General features: G+C 46.2%; 1 protein-coding gene across 1 annotated transcript in view; it reads left to right on the top strand.

The window, feature by feature from the left end:
- The window catches only part of LOC142583620 (disintegrin and metalloproteinase domain-containing protein 10-like), a 26,068-nt gene extending 5,178 nt beyond the window's left edge, over positions 1-20,890 (top strand). Inside the window, exons 2-8 of the mRNA XM_075694111.1 lie at positions 506-695; positions 4,436-4,592; positions 6,171-6,269; positions 10,118-10,311; positions 15,050-15,255; positions 19,394-19,546; positions 20,615-20,890. Of these exons, the coding sequence (XP_075550226.1) occupies positions 506-695; positions 4,436-4,592; positions 6,171-6,269; positions 10,118-10,311; positions 15,050-15,255; positions 19,394-19,546; positions 20,615-20,626 (1,011 nt within the window). The 3' untranslated portion in view covers positions 20,627-20,890. The remainder of the gene's footprint in view (positions 1-505; positions 696-4,435; positions 4,593-6,170; positions 6,270-10,117; positions 10,312-15,049; positions 15,256-19,393; positions 19,547-20,614) is intronic.
- Positions 20,891-23,127: the final 2,237 nt, after the last annotated feature.

Genomic DNA, 23,127 nt, shown 5'->3' with positions numbered 1-23,127 from the left:
TGCGCATATCTCGTAGTATTGAAAGACTGAGAAGTTCGGCAAATTGGTGTTGGTTCATTCTCGGAACAGCGCGAAAAGACGGGAGGTGAAAAACGCACTTGAACATCTTAACACCTCATGGGTGTATGAAGGGTGCTTGGTTGTTTCATGGCTACAGCCCTCACGTGTTAAAGGATAAGCTAAAACCGTGGATGTGCACTAATTATGCTTTCTTGCTTACCAACATTTCGTGGCAAGTAAAACTTACCGTCTTTTCTGCGCCTTTTCCTGATTGCGCGTGTAATTAGTGCTCGTGGTCGTGTGCAACAAAATTTTTATAGCACTGAAGCAGAAAGCGTTTAGCCATGAGACAAGCATACACCCATAGAGATGTAGTTTTTCTTTCTTTTTTTTTTTAGAGTGAAGGAAAAAGACAAGACAGCGTTGATTGTTGGCTGAATTGTTGTCAACCGAATTATTACTGGAGGGAGAAGACTATGTACCTATATCTGAGCGTCTCGTGCAGCATGACGCCCCAGACAACAGCGAATGCGCGCCCGGAAAGAAGCACGGGGGCAACTACATCATGTACTTTCAAGCCAGCTCCGGAATGGACCCCAACAACCGCTTGTTCTCCAATTGCAGCCGCGGCAACATCTCCGAAGTCATCAAGCCCATGGTTGCTGGCACGTCACCCCGGGAGAACTGCTTCGAAGGCGAGCTTCTACCGGTCATTTGCACTAAAGCGCACGAACCTCTTCAATGGGCGGTTTGGGGAGGGCCGTGCGATGTTTCCCAAACACGTGAACAAGGAAGTCGGCTCAAGGTTGCCGGCGTAGTTTTAGGAACTGACATTACAACAGTTAAATATGGAACTGCAGTTGTTCGAACACCGTGGCAACGATGGGCTTTTTTTTTTTTACGATCTGACACGACTTCGTTAATGAAAGTGCAGGACGGCATTTTTATTCTTTATGGTTTCATTTTGTTGCTTAGTAGCTATGCTTAAACATTTTAGCGCAGTTACGTTCTTCTTTTTGGGGGGGGGTTGACTACTATATCACCGTATAACCTACTTTTCACTGCATAAATATTGATACTTTCATCAATCACGTGTCGGTAAATCTAGGTACTTAAGCAGTAACCCTAACCTTGTGCTGTCATTTTTGTGTAATATTCAAAGAAAACATTGTAAAAGAAAAATTAGGTGCTGAATGAGGCTAAATCATTGCCATAAACTGAAATAACGGCGAAAAATTAGCTTCGAATGTATACGAGTGTATGCGAGACGGTCGGCGTTACAGACAAATCCATTCGCTGGCCACCCTACGTAACCAGTGCTGGTTGAACTGCTGTGAGTGCTTTGTAGCTTCCACTGACAGCCGTCGGATATCCTATGGACGCGGACTAGAATAACGCTCACGTACTGTGCACTTGGTGCATATCTTAAAGAGCACCAGGGAGTATACTTTATTCCGGTCCCCCCCCCCCCTCCCTACGGCTTCCCTCGTAATGAGATCGGGATGTCGGCGCGTAACAACCCAAGTATAGTTTAATTTATAGCTATAGCAACCTGTTATTCTTAGTGCGAAGCTTCCGAAGAAATTTATTTATTTATTTATTTATTTATTTATTTATTTATTTATTTATTTATTTATTTGCCATGTTTTGTTTTGTTTTATTATTTTCCGCTGATTTTCTTTAGCTATTACCTGGGCAAAGATGGCGCGTTACTTGAGACAAAGGTTGCTTGCGTTGCAAATCGCCTTTTTTAGCTGGCTAAATTAACATTTGCCGCCTGAAATACCTTTCGTGTGGGGGCTGCTTCAATTGATCTTATTGATTGCATCACCTGAAGTGCACCGGCGTCGGGCGGTGCGTTCTCGCCAAAACTCTGGTGGCAGACGGCCGCTCAGGAGCTCCGACACAAGCGGCGTTGCTGCGTGCTGTTTGATCGACGTTTGACGTCGACCACGATGCCGCGCGTCCTCGTTGACTGTTTTCGCCGTCGTTGACTGTTTTCGCCGTCATTGACTATTTTCGCCGTCGCTCACTGTTTTCGCCGTCGTTCACTGTTTTCGCCGCCGTTGGCTATTTTCGCCGTCGTTGGCTGTTTTCGCCGTAGTTGTCTGTTTTCGCCGCCGCTGCATGAGAACTGTTGTGGAATTCCCTAAAAGGAGTGAAGTGCTCAATCGCACGCTTTAGTTCTCATATTGAGAGGGGGGGATCAAAAGTGGGCATGACAGATTTATTAAAATACAATTAAAATTAAAGCAAGGTTATGTGGCCAGGGGATAAATAAGACAGGCGACCAGAGTTTGAGAGAACAGTTAAACTCGAGGAGGAGCTTTGCGCCGGTCCTCACGGTCTTGTAAGCATGCGTAAATACCTACTAACTGAGATGAAAATTTGCAGGCGGATATATGGAAACACGGGCGACGCTAGAAGGATTCTACCGAATAGAATTCTGTAGGAGTACGACTGCCTGTGAATTCCCCATACAAACAACGTGTCCGCTAACTGCAGTCAATTGATTTTAGTTACTCATGTGGCTTGTGGGGACAGTTATCATCGCACTTTGTGTGCCCCTGGCCCCATCACTCATGCACAGAGGAAGATTTTAGGTACCTCACAGTGCCTAATGTTCAGAAATCTGTAAATTTAAATTTTTGTCCTCCTACATACTGCATATGCGAAGGGCACGTTACTAAGTGATGGAAATGAGACGATAATGGCAAGGCCAAATTACTGGTACTATTCTGGAAAGAGAGAACCTATAATATGCAGGGGACCTTTCCTCAATCGCCCATTTCTCAAGGACACTTAAAGGGAAGCTGAAGAGTCTGTCGAATTCAATAAGACGTTCATTTACGGATGCGGGAACCTTCTAAACCATGCAAGTAAAATTTTGTGGGGGATTTTTCACTTAGGAGCTACGCAATCGTCGGTTAAAATTGCGCCGTAGCTCCGTCCCCGTCGAGCGCCGCGCGCTGCTGCTGTCGCTGACGATGCGAGCGGAGACCGGAAACCGCGGCGTAGTGACGTCAGGACTGGTGTTCCGTTCCTTCGCAGTCTCCGCGACCGTGCCTTACCGGGCTTATTTCTGCGTGCGTGCCGTCCTAATCTGCTTCGCTCGACTCTACATTCCTTTGTTTGTGTGTATATAGGAGTGGTAGTTGACGTAGGCCGATCATGCCGGCGTTCTGTGCAGCCTACGCTTGCACGAACACCAGCGGCCGCGACGATGTTCCGATGTTCCATTAGTTCCTACAAGACAAGAAGCTTTCAGCTAAGTGGGAGGCTGCTGTGAAGCGAAACAACTTCAAGCGCGACGTACTGACGTACTGACGTACCATGACGTACTGCTCTTCACTCATTTTTTCTAGAAAAGCTTTCAGCTTCCCTTTAAGCGAGAACGGATGGACATAATGAGCTAATCAACACTTTGAAGGAAAGCTTGATTAACAGCAGTGGAGAACGAAACTAATGGAAGCGTTTTATGTTTGCATAAGCTGGAGTGAGCCGACGAAAGGAAATAATTACGCTCGCGTCCCATCTTTTCCAACTCTGGTCTGCCCTTGCGTTCATATGTGACGAATGAAAACAATGCCCGAGGTTAGTTGTAGCAGTTGCCAGCCCTGTCCGTTCCTTTAGTTCTTTGGTGTGCGATGCTCGACATTCTATCTCCGAATCAAGGGTGAACCAGTCTGGATAAAGTAAATCACCTGCGCCAATTCCTGCGGAACCGCAAAGATCGAAATATCCGAGAGGTCGAATTTAAGAAATCGCAGCAGAATGAACGAGTTCTATCTCTTTTATTGATTGAAATGACCTGTAATATATTTTCACTTCGTCCTTTTGAAGCGCGAATCAACCAGCACGCTGTGAAAACCGCAGTCGATCTAAACGTTGCCTCAGGGTTGGACTGTTAACATCTTGAAGTGGCAACGCAAGACGACAAAGACAAGTACCAACTTGCCCAAATGTTGGTTCTTCTATTGGTCAGTAGCGTTGCTAGCAGTGTCGTTATCCAGTGAGCGGGCCACAAACATCATCACTCTCGTTGGCGGTGAAAAAATTGTCACAAAGGGCCGTCCGGCGAACTTCTAATTTTTTCAAGGTTTTCAGGAACCTCTACCTTCTTGAGGGTGAGCCAGTGAGGCGTCACTTGTGGTAGAATTAAACGAGGTGGCGTACTTTCGCGTTCGAAATAAATTAGTATTTCTTCAGTAGCAATGTATGGTTTCTTGCCTGGACTTTTCATTGCGTTCGAATTAAGCGGAACGTCGGACTAACAAAGGTCAAATTAACGGGAGTCGACCGCACTGCTTACGGCATGGTTCTAAATGTTCCGAGCTTTATAATAGGTTCGTAACAGCGGCCTGCTGGCTACCAATTCCTTTTGTTCCCTGATTGGAGATACATTTATGACAGCAATACCTCCGGATCCGTGCAGAGGACAGCCGGCCAGTCTGCGGCAACGGCATTGTCGAGGGCAATGAAGAATGCGACTGTGGCTACACGGAAACCGAATGCCTCGAACCATGCTGCTACGCACGCCACAACTCTGTCAAGGCCCCAGGATGCACTCTCAAGCCCGGCAAGTTATGCAGGTGAGAGTTGCAAAGTACTACTCATTACTCATAGCAAGTCCCATTCGAAACAGCGGTAGCGAGTGCCCACTACAACGACTACGATAGCAAAGACTGTACGACCACTTGTGGGCAGCGATGACATGGCCGGCCTCGCGTCGCTGGGCCGGGGTCGAATAATCGGTGCAAACGAATTGAGTTGCTTGCAACACATTTTACCATGCGACATGGTAGCCTTTTGGCCCTTCGTAAATAGAGACACCTAAACCCGACGGAGCTTTAACTGCTGCCACTGTAGAAGCCACCATGACGTGTTTTTCAAGCAATGCGCCATGCGCTGGCCAGCAATGCAATCAAGACTTGGGCTACTGAGAAAAGATGCGTGTGGTCGTCTGTCTTATTGGATGCTAATGTGAGCACAGTGATTTCAGCGCCACTACTGGTGTGTACCATCTGACAGAGGCCAGCAAGGTCTAAGAAGCTAGCATATTATGAAGTATCTGGGTAACTGCGTTCAGTATTTCCAAAGAACACAACAGTCATACCTATGGTAGAGATAAGGAAACCCAAAACGATCTAATTTTCCTTACACGCTATGAGAGATGTAGAGAGAAAGGAAATGGAGGTTAAACAGTTTTGCTGCTGGTGGGAGTTGAGCCCGCAAGCTCCTTCCGGCAAGTTTCCCGAAATGTGGTTGTATCAGAAATCCCCTGTAGGTCATGGCGAGACCAATGACCTGCATGCTGTCTCTGTGCATATGCGACAGTATCAGCCAACCCACAGTATTACGCGTCATTTACTGCACTCCATATAGGCCGTGCTATCACACAGCTTAAAGTGTTTGTGTTTCCACGTTACGAGCCCACGCAAACATTTATACACTTTTTTTGGCTGAGGCCGGGTATTTACGTTTCCACATTAGCGATGGCAGTCTGTCTCGAACAAGTAGCTTACGAGGTGTCGTAAGCCACTTGGAGTTGCGCGCTCCAACTGCTACGTGCGGCTTTAGAGCCCTGTGGTCAGAATGGGAAGCTTAAAGGGTCGTTATATAAAGAAATAACGATATTCTATGTATTAGTAGGTTACCTAATACACTTCCAAAAAGCCACTCTTACCGTTATAAGACGCTTAGTGCGCCAGAAAAGATGTAAGAACTAAAGACGCGGGGAGTCGCCGTCTTCAAATTCGCACACCCGCTCACCCTGACACCATAGAGTTTGACGTCGTCTACTCGTGCCCTGCAGATTTTTTTTTATTGGTAAAAATGGAGCACACCGTATTCTTAATGAACGAAAGACTAAAGTTTGGAGCATTCAGGAACCTTTACTGAACCACAAGCGGCCAAAATGCGAATAACTTTCGTTGAAATATGTGATGTCACACTCAAGTACCGGCCCCGGAGTTCCGGCACGAAATTGAAAAACGCAACACCGACAGTAACTTTCCTTCCGAATTATCAATCTACTGCCACAAAATTACAGGAAGTAGTGTTCTTGAATATTAGTTTATCAATGTAAACACATTGGATGTTTCTCTTAAGCGTACATCCCTTTAACATAAGTCTGGATTTTTGCCGCTAATGAGGGCCTCCTTGCGCAGCCCTACGGCCGGGCCCTGCTGCGACAAGGATTGCATGCCAATGCCAACGACCAAGGAGTGCGCCGCCGAGACTGAATGCCGCGAGCGGTCTTACTGCACGTATCCTCTTCATAGCATCGTCCAGCATGGATTCATTCGTGTACTATGCCGTTTAGCATATGGGATGGCGTGTATTGCAGCGAACGCCTTAGAGCCACCAATGGCACGCACGTGCCATCAGCATAAATTGAAAAGTGAAGAGGAAATAACTGATGAAAACGCTTCTGAAGCGTAATTACGTGGAATGCTATGTGTAGGCGCTGTGTAACCGGTTTCTAAGCAAGCAGTAGTTCCAACTATACGCTTCAGTGTCTGAAATAGGTCACTGTTCAAAAAATCAGCTGAACCCGGAAACGGAGCAATGCCTCGGAGTATAGTTTCGGAATTGGTCGCGTTTCAATTTATGCCGAAAATTCATGTCCTGCTTGCAGCGTACTTGCCTAAGCGCGCAGTAGCTGTGTGGTCATACGTGGGTTTTCGTCCACCTACCGTAAAACCGCCGGTTAGAGAAAACTTTCTTTGAGCTGGCGCTGTCGTACTGTAGGCCACTGTTCGTGCCATGAAGCATGATGGCTCCCATTTAGCAACAGCTGCGCCCCATGCGACTCTCTACAGTCAGGCGAGTATCTAAAGGTCGGAAAGTGATCGCGCGCCCTATCGCGATGCTTGGTGCCATCGCTTTTTAAATTGGCTGTTGCCTCTCGCACAGCGACTAATGGTGAGCAGTCAATCATGAACCATGCACCCTCCCCCACCCTTCTTCCGAATGCCCGCGCGAGTTTTGACAAAAGCGTTCTGACGCCATAATTGTTCGTAGGAGAAGACGCCACTCGATCGGAATGTTGGAGGTGGCCGGCCAATAATCGGTTTCTACGTCCACACCACAGACACGGCCCCCACCTAAAATTGGAAACCCATCTCGAAGGCGATGCTTTTGCTGACAGCACGCGTCTGGAGCAATCGGAGAGCTGGAAACATGTCTTTAACGCCATATTCTGTAAATTACCGTTGGAAAACGACTCTTACGAGCGAAAAGATTGTGGCTTAGGCCCCAGATTGTATGGACCCAAGGACCTAGGTAAACGGCTCTAATGCGCTCTGCATACTCTTGTTCCCCAGCGAAACGCCATTGCAGACGCCTTTGTACTTCTGCACCACAATTCAGAAAGGAGTTTCTCGTCCTTCCCAATGAAAACGTCTGTAGACCCTTCTCACGTCAATCCCGTGGGTGCTGCCATATTTGATCACCTGGTGACGCGTCCATTGCTTGCCTCAGCTTACCTCCGTTTCGTCCGTGTTTACAATGGATATGCATGACGCCGGGTTAGGCCCAGCAAATGTATTTTTCGGCGGTTATTGTAGACTGTGCGCAAAGCGTTGGCAACAGCTTCAGAGAATATGTAAGCGCTTTTGGAGCTCTTTATGCGTTGTCCAAACGGTGCGATCAGCGCACATGCATGGTGCTTGTAGGAAAAGCCGCTGGAAATGTATTGCAGGGCTCTATAACGTAAAGCTAGTCCAATATGTTTTCTTTTTTCAAATCTCCTTGCGTGAAATTTACGTAACCGCCGACGCAAGCATCGGGCGGTGACCCACAGCATTGCCTGAACAGCCCAACCAAACGCTCTCCTCGTTTATACGAGGCGACTTTTGTTTGCTTTCAAAACGCATAACATTGCCTACATTGAGCGGTTTTTCTTATCTAATTGGCTAACAAGAGCCGATGAGCACGCTCAAGTGGAGAGGGTTTCGAGATCCAGCGCACTCAACATAGATAATCGGATGAAGAAGGAGGTACCGGCACCTGCGATTGGTCCTCTTTCCCTTCTTTAGCTTGCGGTGGCTTGTCTAAAATCGCGGCGGCGTGCAACGGGCAGTTAAAAAATGCCGCTAAAACGGATTCTCAGCAAAGACGAGTCAGAGCGATGTCGTATACGTGCCGAAAGGGTTCGGTAACGTTATGCGGACACGCAAAAAGTTTTTTTATACGCAGAAAACGCATGCTCTCCGGCAGGCGCCAGTAGCCAGTGCATGAGCGATCGGCAGCAGCCATCTTCTATTCCCTTCGGAACGGGGCAAAGTGTGGCTATTCAGAAAAAAATTCACTTTTGTTCGGCCTATTAATGCCTCTTTAACACGTTCACGTCACTTCGACAGAATTAATTTTCGCAGTTTTGTGACGTCGAGTGACAGATAGGTGATGTGGGCGCAGCGTGAAACCTTTTGACCAATAGCAAAGGACTAATGGCGAAAAGGCGTCGAATCATAAATAATTATTTTTCCTTTGTTCGGTCGAATCATGCATAAACAGTGTGTACACGCCCTATCAGAAGGGGAGCTATCGCGGTTTTCGTGACGTAGCGTGACAGACAGGCGGAGTGGGGGTGGTCCAAAAAAGTTTTGATCGATCGCGGAGGGCTGATTGCAGAATTGGCATAGAAAAGTTAGAAAAGTTTGGAATAGATTTACGTTATAGCGCCCTAAGCTGTCCAATCATTTCGCTTCTGAATTAAATCAGGATGGGTGTCTTTTCCTCGTCGTTATTTAGTTGTGAATTCCTTCGAATTAGCGGCTTGTCATGTTTATGCCTCAGTAACGCTCTTAGGTGTGGTCACTATCTGATTGTTCATTTCGGGCCTTCTGGTTCGCGGGTGTGCTCAGTTGCGGTAAAATTGCTCTTGCGAAACACCAGGCTTGGAACGTAGAGCTCCTGCACTTTGTAATAACTTGTAGCGCTGATTTATTATCGCTCGCCACTCGCTTTATTCTGTGGACCGTCAAGAAACATTCAGCTCCGAACATTTGTGTGCTGTCGGTGCAGTCCGGCACTCATGCTTCGGAGCACCGATTCAAGAGCGCGCCCATTCTCTTATTCTTGACACACGGGCGACCGAGTGTGTTTAAGTCTGAGCGTGAGTTGTGGTGGATGTGTGTAGATAACGCACGAGAAAATTACTATGCCCGGAAGAGCCGATAATGCCTTTGTCACCGCATAACTAGCGGTACTCACTCCTGCCGACGCTCCGAAGTCGAAGTCCTTTCCTTGGAGGTTAGCGATACAACGCTGACGTAAAAGTGGATTTTTCATCCTCCAGGAAGGCCACGCATCGTGAAGAGCCGGCGATGCAAGCAGTCCTTGTACACCAGAAGTCCGTGAACTACACGTATTCAGTCCGTGGCTACACATATTCATTCCGTTCCTGTATATGCGAGTCACTATTTTTTTGCAACCAACGACTGCAGACACCTTCCTTCTAAGGAATCGAAAACGGTATCGCGTGAAGTCGACGCCACACTGCTGCTGCTTCCGTTCAGGTCTGCAGCTACCACAATAAGAATACTACACACACATAAACATACGGCTTCCTTTAATTCGCAAGAATGTGCTGTTGGGCTACTGGGTTTGTCATAGTGCTATTTTTAAATTTAAACAAAAGCACCACTTAGCAGCGACGGTTGGGAAAGTCGGGGAGGGCTCGCAAAAAAAGCGTCGCTCTAGAACGAGACATCCAAGTAGGTATGACAAGACAGCGCTGACTATCAACTCACGTTTACTGTTCGATTCTACGGAATATATATATAGGCGTTAGTAAGAGAGCCAAGACATTAAGTTTACATTCTGTACACTTGAACACAAAGCACCAATTGATAGTCGGCACTCTTTCGCGTGTATTTGACTGGCCCGCTATAGCGCCCGGAAAGGAAACGCTAGTTCGATTATTTACTGTTCCAACGCCTGTTGTGCATTGTTATGAGCCGCTACCGAAAACACGATTCTGCAGCGCACATGTCCCCAGTCCCCAAAGTGTCCCCAGTTAGGGAAAGCCGGCCGACGAAGCCCATTGCCCTAGCTAAAGAAAGTAGCCCAACGAAGTGCAGGGTGTTCCAAGCCTTGACATCGCCCGTAGAAGCAAGAACGCTGTCTGTCCTCCCGGGAAGCCCAAGGCCAACCTGACCGTTTGCAACAAGCGCTCCCAAGTGTGCATCAATGGCGACTGTGCTGGCTCTGTATGTCTCACGTTCGGATTGAAGGACTGCACCCTTGTCGGATCGCAGTACAACGTCGACCAGAAGTGCCTGCTGGCATGCGAGTCGGAAGACGGTATGTCTTTTACGCTAACGTTAAAACAATTTTGACTTTTCGTTTTTAAGGCGATTAGCATTCTATAGGAACTTCACGTACTTTTAAGGGCCCCTCACCAGGCCACGTGCCAATCTTTTGTTATATGCTGGAAGTTGTTACGTCCCCTCTCGGGAGCGTTCTACAGCGAGCCATTTTTCGAATTGGTTCATTATAATAGCCGAGATATAAATATTTCAATGCCACGAACATATGATTTCAGGAGGCGAGCGTCACCGCCAACAAGGATACTCCCTCCACTTGCCCCATCTAGCCTCCGCAAGCGAAATCCTTTCCTTGTGTTCTCCCATACTAAAGCTGGAGCATTGCGTAACCCATACGTCATGGGCCTCACCTTCCTTTCTTCTCACCTTCTGGCTGTGCTCCGCACTTCCGCTGACGGTCGCGTGTGCGAGCTGCTGCATTTGTCTTTTTTCGCGCAGCGCACGATTTTGCGCGCTGTGCACGAGAATACCCGACTATATAGAGGTGTAAGTCAGTGCTACGCGAACACTGAGGCAGACGCAAGCGGAACACAGAGCATGATCGCGCGCTGGAACACGGTAGAAAATGACATAGTTTCACTCTCAGCGCGCGTGACTGCACGACGTAGGAACAAGCAGACGAAACTGAAGTGCATCACTCTTGCTGCGGTGCGAAGTAAAACACGCAGACATTCGGTTTGTTTGTTTTATTATTTCTCTAAACTGTAATTCGTCTGTTGAATCAACAGATTACACAAAATGACAGATGTTGCCTTGGATAATTCTCGAAGTGTCTCGTGCCACTATGAGCGACGTCACAGCACATACATGTACGTAGGCGTAGCTCCTGAGCGCGGTACCAGCAAGGAGAAAGGCAAATAGCGTTTTGTTTGAAATTTCAGCTCTTTCCGCGGCGCGTGTAGATGCAGTGCTTCGCAGACACGATCGTGAGCGTGCATTGTGAGCACTGCGCTTGTCGGCTCAAAATGGCCAGACCTGGTGGGAGGAATCCTTTAAGGAACCACTTTGCTGCCGTTTACTGGGTAGTGCATAGTCAGCTGGGTAGAACGTCTGGTTTGTGTGATGAGGGAACAAGGTTTGAGACCAACCATCAGGCCAACTTTGGTCGCTGGGTGTGTGGGGGGAGGGGGGAGGGGGGAGGGGGTATGTGCCGCTCTTCAATGAACCCCTTTCGTGACTTGGGTTACCGGGTATGTGCCACAACGTCTGTGCCGCTCTTTGTGAACCTCTTTCTGATCAACTTGGGTCTGTTGGTATGTGCTATGCGACGCGATGTTTTCTCACTAGGTCTTAACATATATTTTATATATATATATATATATATATATATATATATATATATATATATATATATATATATTTCTTTCTTCCCGTTCTTCTAAACCTGCTTGGTCCTTTTTGTTTCGATTCTTTGAATCCAATTCACTGTCTCTGTTTCATTTTCTTTCTGATGAATCCTGGTTGTCGATTTATATATATCGATGGTCATATATCGATGGTCATATATCGATGGTCTGTTTTACAGTGTTGCCTATAATACATTAATTTTGTCCTTTGTATATAAATTATTAGGTGCAGTTTAAAAAGCTACACTCTTTTTTATTGCTTTATTATAGACTTGTAAACGGAATAAATTTATTTTCGGAAGTTTTGTGATTTTGTGAATTTTTATGAAAGCATCGACAGCCTAAATTAAAATGCTCTTCCTACAGCCACTTAGTTTTTACTATTTCTTTTTTCATGAAGCAAGCGTCATCGAATTCGGTGTTGTCTCCGTTCCTATCTACTTGAATAGCAGCCTCCGAGCTAAAGCTTCCTGTTAAGAGCAAGGTTTAGCTCGGGGGCTTCTATCAAAATATGTAAAAATAATGTTGTTGTTTTTTTTCTCTCGCCAACCACTGCACCGAGTTTTGTAAAGTATGCTGCATGTTAAAAAAAAAAAGTTCTGAAAAGCTTCTTGCATTTAAAATAAAAAGTTAAAATCTTATGCTTGTTGAAAGCGGAGTTGGGATTTAGCCAGTCAATTTAAAAAGAAAATGAGAGTCACAAAATTTCTAGAAAGATAACTGTCACTTTACAACTCTGATTCAGCAGTGAAAAACGATATCACTATTCAGTAAACTGCACCTAATAACACACATATTGGGACACATCCACTCGTCGTATCTCAGATGTAAAATGTTGCTACATATCTGCTCAGCCTGATACTAGACTGTTTTATGTGGTACAAATACGGCTGCTGTTGGCCTTTAAGGCAACAAAACTGACGCATGCAATATACTGCGGCTTTATATGGTAATAGATGCAGTGTTGCTGTTTTAGAGGATTTTTATACTCGCTTGTTCGTAGCCTGCCTCTCGGAAAACCTTGTATTTCGTTTTATTTCACTTCATTTTTCTCATAGCATTGTGAGCGGATTCAACAAGCACCTCTTGCCGATTTTAGCGGACTTTTTTATCTTGTTTTAGCGATATGGCAACACTAACTGGCATTCCCTGTACCGTTATATAGACATTACCAACTGTATACACTCCCCCCCCCCCCCAGCTTTTCTCGCATATTTACGTCGGAGAAAATTCGACACTCTTCTTTAAGCACCACAGTAAGCGAGTAATCGTATACCAGCGCTTCCTGTATTTCCAGCGTCGGTATCATAATAATTGCTACTACAACGAAAATGACTATTTATTGTATTTCATCTTTCTTGTTCAAATGTATCATCGCTAATTTTAAGTATATTCGAAAGAGATTGAGCCAGATCACAGCTGACTTCATTTGTTTAAATGCAGTGTTTGCAAAAAAAAAAAAGGAATGGTAACAGTGCGCAGCGATGTAAAGGCCCACTTCATAGTTCGTTTCACAATCCCTCCGTACACCTGGACTTAAATGACGCCGCTTTCGTTTGTTCTTCAAGTGTGTCCATAAAAAGTGATCATGTGGATTCGGAAACCTCTCCTCAATTCCATGAAGCTGTGAGTTTTTTTTTAATCGCTTGAGGAGGAGTGTGGGGTGGCAGCCAATGATGAGAGGGACAGTGGATGCATTGCATAAGCAGTATCGTGGTTTGCCACGGAAAGTTTCTCTGGGCCATGTTATCTTGGTAACAAAATTTTGTAGGACACCCAAATCGTTTCGTTCTTTTTTTTACCTGCCTTGTGGAAATATACTTCAGGTCTATATAGAAAAGACAATTCTCACATTATGAATGTATGGCGGACTACCACTCGACTGCATCAACAAAATGGACCTAGAAACCAAGAATTAACACAATCTTGTGTGATAACGTTCACCAAACGACACCAATCCTAATTGCAGCATACAATAAATGGTTCCTAAATGTCGCCACCACGTAGAACAATACAAGCTCAAGAAAAAATATTATAAGCTATGTAAGAAAACATTTCTTGTGGGCAAAGCTTTTATCAACGCTGCTGCGTATGTTCAGCTGTAAAGCAAGGTTTATTACTGGCCTCCTTGACGTCGTTAAAGAAGACAAGACATTTGTCAGCTATGCAAACCTTTCACGTCGAATCTAGGGAAATTCTAAGTTCTGGAATGGTGAATCTGTAAAAGCCTGGAGCGTCTCGTACGGAGCCATTAAATGTGCTGGCAAAAGTGGGAGGCTCGGGTTCCCCATACGTAGCCGTATACGTTCATTCCTGGCGTCGCTAACTTCCGTCATGCAAAATTGCTTCAAAGAAGGCATGTTATTTGAACACCGGAGAATACAGCGCTTCAAAGTATAAACGGTTCTACACACAGAAAAAACACGACAAGAACAATTCGAGCGCGTCATTATTTTCCCTTTGTGAACAAGCGACTCACAAAGGACGTATATTCGCGTCGCCTTGTTTTGTCTTGTGGGATCTATGACTCATCACTGGGGGTTACCTTTTAAGCAAGCTGCTTGAGGTAAACTTCCTAAATTCTATTTTGTAGTTCAGTGCTATGATACCATTCTTAGTCTCATTTCGTACAATGATGGCTTAGTAAACTTATAATAAGCTTCCCCACAATAGGAACTTTAATGGGGAAAACACGGAGACTGGCCTGATTGATAGAGAGTCTAGCCTGCTGCCCCAGGCTAGAGGAAAGGTTTGGGGGAAGGAGAGACAGGGTAGGAAGATGATGGTGGTATGTCAAAAATGGTGACAGCTGCTGCATATCCTACGAATTCTGTGCAACGCGCGCATGTGCGCTTCACGACACATACACCTTGGTGGAGGGGTCGAGGGTGGAGGGGCTACAGGAGCGTAGCTGTTCCCGCCCCGTGTCCGAGTGACACAGCAGTTGCTGCGGGGCGTCACCTATTTGCCACAGCATCGGCTTGAGGACCGAGTCTGGTAGGACGCTTCGAAGCACTGCCGTTGTTCTCGTTGATACTTGGAGCTGCAAGCCCGCGGAGGTAAGCGCGGCCATGTATTTGTGTTCTGGCTTGCTTTGTACCGTAAACGCAGAACTATAAGGCCGCCACGTCGCAGTAAAATGCAGCAGTTCTGGTCGCCTCTCACAGCGGGAGCTTCAAGGAGGCTCATTTACAAACTGGAATTGCGTTCGCTATGAGCAGGTTACGCGACAGGCACTTTCTTCGGAGAAGTTATCTCATGCTGAGCTTGTTGCCCGTTGCGCACGCCTCGCGTGGCATCAGTGTGCGGTTTGATATCTACAGCGTTGCGTGGCTGCACCCACACTCCAGCTACAAACTGCATCCGCAGGTAAATGCAAGGAAGCGTGCCAGCACCCCAAAATGAAGTCGTTCTGCGGGGTCAAGTTGCAACCGGGGGCCATCTGCGAGGGCACTCGCGGTTACTGCGACGTCTTCCAGAAGTGCCGCCGCTCCGACGAGCAGGGGCCGCTGACGAGGCTGCAGCAGACGCTATTCGGCGGCCGGACCATCAATTCCGTCAGAGATTACATCAGCGTGAGTGCATGCGCCCATGAATCTGGGTCTCTATTCGAAAAAAAAAAAAAGAAATATAAACTGGCACGGTAGAATTGTCCGCAAAGGTAAACTGCAACCAATCCTGCTGTTCGAAATATTGTTTGCGAAGGCGGCCTGCCAATCGGAAGAAGCACTTATGAAAGAGCGTCCGAATTCACAAAGCTTTTCGTTCGCGCGTGCTTTTTTTGCCATAGGCTTGTTAGCTTCGCTATAATATTAGTCCAGCATCAGGATTGGCTGGAATTTTCTCTCAATAATTGTAGCGTAAGAGCCGTTTGTGAATACGGGCCGAGGACGTTTATGAATTCGATCCTTGAACCTCGCCTTTGCATGTAGGTGGTGTAGCGGTGGCGTAGAAGAAGAGCATCCGCCTCGCGTGAAAGAGGACCGTGGTTGGAATCCCGGTACCGCGCAATTTTCCACCGGATTAAAAAAAAATCTGCGTGTTGATAAAATTGCGTAAACAAGGCCTGGAGTGCGGCCTGATCCCGGTGACCAGAAACGGTAACGCATTCCCTCACCAGAGCTGGATCGGCCACCCTGGTGCAGTACTTGGCCACAACCTCCCATATATCAATACAACAATCAAACCCCGGCCCTCAGTCTCCAGCAACTGCGAAGCAACTGACCACGGCGGCGGTCAGACCTGTGGCGCAGCAGAGGGTGCTAAAAATCCCTGGATCCGGACAGGCCGCCATTGGAATCTGAACCTGGCAACGTTTAACACTAGAACGTTATCTAGTGAGCCCAGTTTGTGGAGGAATCAGAGGACAGTAAATGGGATATAACAGGGCTCAGCGAAGTTAGGAGGACAAAAGAAGCATATACAGTGCTAAAAAGCGGAGAGACGAGAACTGGGAGTTGGATTCCTGATTAATAAGAATATAGCTGGTAACATACAGCAATTCTATAGCATTAACAAGAGGGTGGCAGGTCTTGTTGTGAAACTTAATAGGAGGTACAAAATGATGGTCGTACATCCAGTCATGATGACCAGGAAGTCGAAAGCTTCTATGAAGACGTGGAATCGGTGATGGGTAAAGTCAAAACAAAATACAATATACTGATGGGCGAGTTCGATGCCAAGGTAGGCAAGAAGCAGGCTGGAGACAAGTCAGTGGGGGAATATGGCATAGGTTCTAGGAATAGCAGAGGAGAATTATTAGTAGAGTTTGCAGAACAGAATAATACGCGGAAAATGAATACCTTCTTCCGCAAACGCGATAGCCGAAAGAGGACGCGGAGGAGCCAGAATGGCGAGACTAGAACTGAAATAGACTTCATACTCTGCGCAAACCTTGGCATCATACAAGATGTGGACGTGCTCGGCAAGGTGCGCTGCAGTGACCATAGAATGGTAAGAACACGAATTAGCCTAGACTCCAGGAGGGAACGGAAGAAACTGGTACATAAGAAGCCGATCAATGAGTTAGCGGTAAGAGGGAAAATAGAGGAGTTCCGGATCAAGCTACAGAACCGGTATTCGGCTTTAACTCAGGAAGAGGACCTTAGTGTTGAAGCAATGAAGGACAATCTTGTGGACATCATTAAGGAGTGTGCAATAGAAGTCGGTGGTACCTCCGTTAGACAGGATGCCAGTAAGCTATCGCAGGAGACGAAAGATCTGATCAAGAAACGCCAATGTATGAAAGCCTCTAACGCTACAGCTAGAATAGAACTGGCAGAACTTTCCAAGTTAATCAACAAGCATGAGACAGCTGACATAAGGAAGTATAATATGGATAGAATTGAACATGCTCTCAGGAACGGAGTAAGACTAAAAGCAGTGAAGAAGAACCTAGGAATTGGCAAGAATCAGATGTATGCGTTAAGAGACAAGGCCGGCAATATCATTATTAATATGGATGAGATAGTTCAAGGGGCTGAGGAGTTCTATAGAGATTTATACAGTATCAGTGGCATCCACGACGACAATGGAAGAGAGAACAGTCTAGAGGAATTTTAAATCCCACAAGTAACGCCGGAAGACGTAAAGAACGCCTTGGGAGCTATGCAAAGGGGGACGGCAGCTGGGGAGGATCAGGTAACAGCAGATTTGTTCAAGGAAGGTGGGCAGATTGTTCTGGAAGAACTGGCCACCCTTTATACGCAATGTCTCATGACTTCGAGCGTACCGGAATCTTGGAAGAACACTAACATAATCCTAATCCATATGAAAGGGGACGCCAAAGACTTGAAAAGTTATAGACCGATCAGCTTACTGTCTGTTCCTTACAATGTATTTACTAAGGTAATCGCAAATAGGATCACGAACACCTTAGACTTCTGTCAAGCGAAGGACCAAGCAGGATTCCGTAAAGGCTACTCAGCAATAGACCATATTAACACTACCGATCAGGTGATGGAGAAATGTGCGGAATATAACCAATCCTTATATATAGCTTTCATTGATTACGAGAAAGCGCCAGATTATGTTGAAACTTCAGCAGTCATGGAGGCATTACGGAATCAGAGTGTAGACGAGCCGTATGTAAAAATACTGAAAGATAAGCGGCTCCACAGCCACCGTAGTCCTACATAAAGAAAAACAAAATCCCAATAGAGAAAGGCGTCAGGCAGGGAAATACGACCTCTCCAATGCTATTCATAGCGTGTTTACAGGAGGTATTCAGAGACCTGGATTGGGAAGAACTGGGAATAAGAGTTAATGGAGAATACCTTAGTAACTGGCGATTCGCTGATGATATTGCCTTGCTTCGTAACTCAGGGGCCCAATTGCAATGCATGCTCACTGACCTGGAGATGCAAAGCAGTAGGGTGGGTCTAAAAATTAATCTGCAGAAAACTAAAGTAATGTTTAACAGTCTCGGAAGAGAACAGCAGTTTACGATAGGTAGCGAAGTACTGGAAGTGGTAGGGAATACATCTACTTAGGGCAGATAGTGATCGCGGATCCGGATCATGAGACGGAAATAATCAGAAGAATAAGAATGGGCTGGAGTGCGTTTGGCAGGCATTCTCAGATCATGAACAGCAGGTTGCCATTATCCCTCAAGAGAAAAGTGTATAATAGCTGTGTCTTACCAGTACTGTCGACAGTGAAATCGTGTGCTGATTTCAGACTACTTCGTGAAGAGTCGTGTGCGCCACAACGACTGCCCCGCAGACCATTGCTGCCAAGTGATGTAGCTTCGTTGTCATGGAGCAATGACCTGGAGCGTCACTTTTTCAGAGGAAAGGATCCAAGCTACGATATCGGTGGCGGTGCCCTTTTCTTAGAACCTATAAATTTCATTTCATGGTCATGATGTCATGATGAATTATTATGAATCTCCCAGTGAGCTGCTGCGAGAGGATCGTGATGCGCCGCTTTCATGCGATAAGACCACGCCACATCAACTCGACGATGAAAAAGATGCCACCAAGGTCGACGCGAAACCGGTGTCGGAGCTCGTAATCGTCAAACACATCGAACGGATGAGCACAGTCTCTAATGACGCACTGACTTTGCCATGCCAGCGCAACCAAACATATCCACAGAGCTCGAGAAGCAGCGGCAGCCATTACGAACTGCGCGCTGGCACGCTTGCATCAGGGTAGAGCCGGGCGAGAATTCATGGCCGAAAAAAATTTCGCCCACTGGAGAGATGAGGCGGACGGTTTCGTTTTGTACCCATGCGAATGAACGATCCAGCAGCGTAAGGGTCGCCATTCTGGAGATTGTAACACTGCGTCATATTGTCAAATTATGCAATGGCGACATTTTGAGCCAATCAGAAAGGCCGTAGCAATACTATCTGCCAATGAGAGCTGACAACACGATGATTTCGGCAGTATGGCAAAATTCGGCAATGTTCAGAATGTCATCCAATGTTGCATTGAGTTCCCGAGACGCGCTTGCCTCGGGCGGTGCTGGACGCAGAGGGGCGCCGGACTTAGGGGCTCGGTGTACCTTTTCATTGTTCGGTAGATTAACTTACCGGCGGGGCAAAACGCTTCGTGTGTGTGGCCACAGGTGTTCTTCTTTTCTTAGTTCGCAAAACCGGTGTACCTCACGACTAGTCACCTCACGCCGAAAAAACAAATAGAAAGCCCTACTCGGCGTGTCAATGTGTGCTTCATCCTCCTTATTCGAATCCACGCTCCTCGTGTGCAGGCGCACCCGTTCCTGTCGCTCTTGTACCTCGGACTATTCGTGGCATTCATGGCGCTGTTCTTCCGCTGCTTCTCTGTCCACACGCCCAGCAACAACCCGCACAAGCCGAGCAGAAAGTTGAAGGAGACTCTGCGGAACCCAAAGAGCTTCTTCGTAAGTGAATCTTGGGTAACGTGACAGTATAGTTCGTGGGGAAAGCGTCAAGGTCAGACGGTGAACGATTAATTGACCCACAACCGTAACGGTAGCTTACAGTAGAAGCAGTGTAACAAAGCAGGGACAGCTGATAGCAGCTGAGGGCAGCTCGTATCCTCACATTTTAGCTGATTGCTGATACATTGTAGGAAGACGTATGTCCCTCTGCCGTAGATTTTGCTGCTGAAAACTGACCGCCAATAAAGCCCGCGCGTCTAGATTTTAGAGCAAGTCGTTGAAACTTTTGCCAAAAGGGATTTGTTCTCCTATACCGTGGTGCTTTTTTACGGCTGTTATTTCATTCTTTCCCACGACATTATCATTTTTCTTAGCAGAGTGTTCTTCTTGTGTTTATGACGACTTCGGGTTGTATTTCGCTACCGTAACAAAAAAGGAGGTTTTACGTGCCAAAACCACGATCTGATTATGAGGCACGCCGTAATGGGGGACTACGGAAATTTAAGCCACATGGGGCTCTTTAACGTGCACATAAATCTAGCCACCGTAACAAAGACTCCGCGGCCATACCTTTGGATCCTGTTCACGGGGAAAGTAACGTGTGCAGGACGCAGGTTTCTTCGGCATGACAATGTTACCCACGCCGCGGCCCAATGGATACGGCATTCAGCTGCTGAGGATGAGGTCTCGGGTTCAGCCACTGCTTGCATGCCGATAGGGTGGAATGCGAAAACACTCGAGAGATCCTCGGGTGGTCAAAATTCATCCGAAGCCTTCAACTAAGGCGTCTCTCATAGCCCTTACCGTTCTTTCGCACAAGTCCCATTAACCGCATTTCACTTTGAGTGTAAGCTGTAGGCCCGTTTTCTGGTGCTTCCTGACACTTCGCTTTACGAAAGAACGTAGTCGGGCATTTTCACTTGAGTGGTAGAGTTGAGAACAAATTTCTGCCTCCACCTGCGGTGCTAGAAAGATCCTTCGTCGCGTTAAACTGGATCATGATGACAAAAGCAGCCTTCTCTTTGAAAGCCCCGACACGTTTGTTGCACTTTTCCTTGGCGTTTGCAGATGAAACCGTGAAGCTGCATGGTGTGTGCCTCAAGGAAGCTGTGCCGCGTTCATGGACAACAGAGGCACACATCGCAGGTTGCATGAGGCATCCTGGAGCAGCCTGTGACGCGTTGCATCTTATCTCAGATGTGACGCCCGCTATAATAATAACTGTTCTTCGCAAAACATTTTAACGTCATGGGGTTCATGTTAGTAGCTTAAGCGTTCCTAAATGTTCTCTGTACGTTATTCTCAAGACAGGGAAAAACGATTATTCGATAAAGCCATTTACTGTCTCGGTAAGACTCACCTTGCAGCACGGGTTTTGTGAAGCCTCGAACAGAAGGAGTCCGAACGTATTTCCGAAGTACCGATTTATCGTACTGTATTTTCCGGAGTAGAAGCAACAGATCTTCTTCCATATTTATCTTTATTCTTCAGCAAACTGTCAATGCAGAGCTTGCTAAAGGGGCAGAGGGTAAAGGCTGAAAATGCCTGATGAAGGCTTCTGAACCTTTACACTTTTGCAGTGGCAATAGCATGCAAACGAAAAAAACGAAGCGATGTTTTCTCTGCAGACACGCTAAAACATACAGAAGAAGCACGGAACATAACGTCCCCCCATTTTACTTTTTACAATATCAAAACCATATACCGTGTATGTACATATATGTGGTATTAACATAGTTATTTTTCGCATTTCATTTTATGAAATACATGTTTGGTGTATAGAACAAAAACTTAACAAACGTTACATACCCATGCATTTACTCATACTGACATGTTCATTTAGTATGCGCGTACTTAATACACATACACAAGTTACACGCATGCATATATTTATGCACTGTGCGAATCGATGTAGGCGAAGCTTTCTGTGGTGTTTGCTTTGAATCACGATAATCACCGGCGATGTCCACGGTGAATAATAGATTTTTTCAAAGTTTAGTCTGGTGAGAAACACTATGGGAGAGATGCTTGCTTGGAGAAAAAAAATAGGTCAGAAGCGAGGACACAAACTACACAAAAAATATTTATGAGCATACTTTAATTCTGAAGTGATAAATATTTAATGCGCTTTTGGGAGATCTCTATACTGTTACTACCGGTAAAGATGTTTAATTTTTCTTTGACCTTGTTCAGAGCATAAGGTTTAGTACAGAATTTTTTTGCGCGTACATTTTGTATGCGTTTGATTCTCGTGGATGAACTGTGTCGAGTGTGTCGAGTATTGACCCGCACAAATTTTACTCCGCGTAAGCGCTACAGCCTTACGCCAAGCATTGAAATTACTGACCCACGATAGGAAAAATATACCTTCAAGAAACAAAACTCGCCGTAGAGACATCGGAGGCAGCAAATTTGCCCAGAAACTGGGTTGTATGATGTAATGTATCTATTTGACATTAACAAGCTTAAAATTAGGACCATTGCTGGCGCCCCACAAAAGCACATTCTAGGTATCGACACCGGAGCCCCAGTGTAACTCAACACCAACGAACAAAACTAAGATTTTTAAAAAAATATGCGGATCCCACGCACAGTGGGAATTAATGTAAGCGAAGCTTTCTGTGCTGTTTGCTTTGACTGACAATAATTAGCGCCGATTTTGACGGTGAATATTTAATTTCGTCAGCGTTTATTCTGCTTAGCACACACAACACTCAAGGAGAGACTTTTCATGGAGACTTTGTTGTGCGCCATATTCCATAACCTCTGAGACGGTTCAGCATTGTCATTGCCTCACAGTGCATATCGCATTGTGCTAGAAGTATCACACTTTAATTGAATTATGGAGCTCTACATATCAAAACCCCAATCTGATTATGAGGCACACCATAGTGGCCGACTGCGGATTAATTTTGACACCGTGGTGTAATTCTTTAACGTGTCGCTGAATCTAAGTGCACAAGCGTTTTTTTTTTCGCCCCCGTTGCTGCCACGGTAAGGATCAAAGCCGCAGCCTCAAGCAGTGCCATAGCCGCAAAGCTACCACGGCGGGCACAGATGTGTTGAGGTGTAATCGCTTCCGTAATGTCACCTAGACTACACGGTGCGCTTTAATGCGGCTCTGCTTCTGCGGGCACTGCGTAAGTTGTCCGCATGACAAATTTTCATGGTGCTTACTTTTTAGAAATAGCAGAAACGTACCGTACCGTGCCTTGAACTTAAATGTATACCATTTGCCCGCGGCCACCGTCGTGTCTATAATAGTAGTGTTTCCTTGCCGTCTCACGTCACCTTTTCCTTATACATGCCCCCTCCCCGGCCTCTTTTGTGGGAACTGCGAGCGAAGAATGGCAAGAATCACCCGTTTCATGACTGCGTCAGTTCTACCCATTCTCTGTCTCCTCTTCCCCATCCTATCTACAATTATATCTACATTCCCTCTGGACTTGCGCGTTAGTAGAAAGGTAAGCGCTGCAATTTCTGCAATGCTTTTGCGGGGGGTCGCGGATAATAACAGCGGTCAAAAGACTAATGTAGCTATGCCTAGGGTGTTCCGAGGGCATTGTGCAAATTCGACGCGG

This window comes from Dermacentor variabilis, chromosome 5 (assembly GCF_050947875.1).
Source record: "Dermacentor variabilis isolate Ectoservices chromosome 5, ASM5094787v1, whole genome shotgun sequence".
In the NCBI taxonomy this organism is placed as follows: Eukaryota; Metazoa; Arthropoda; class Arachnida; order Ixodida; family Ixodidae; genus Dermacentor; species Dermacentor variabilis.
This window is presented reverse-complemented; position numbering and strand designations above follow the sequence as displayed.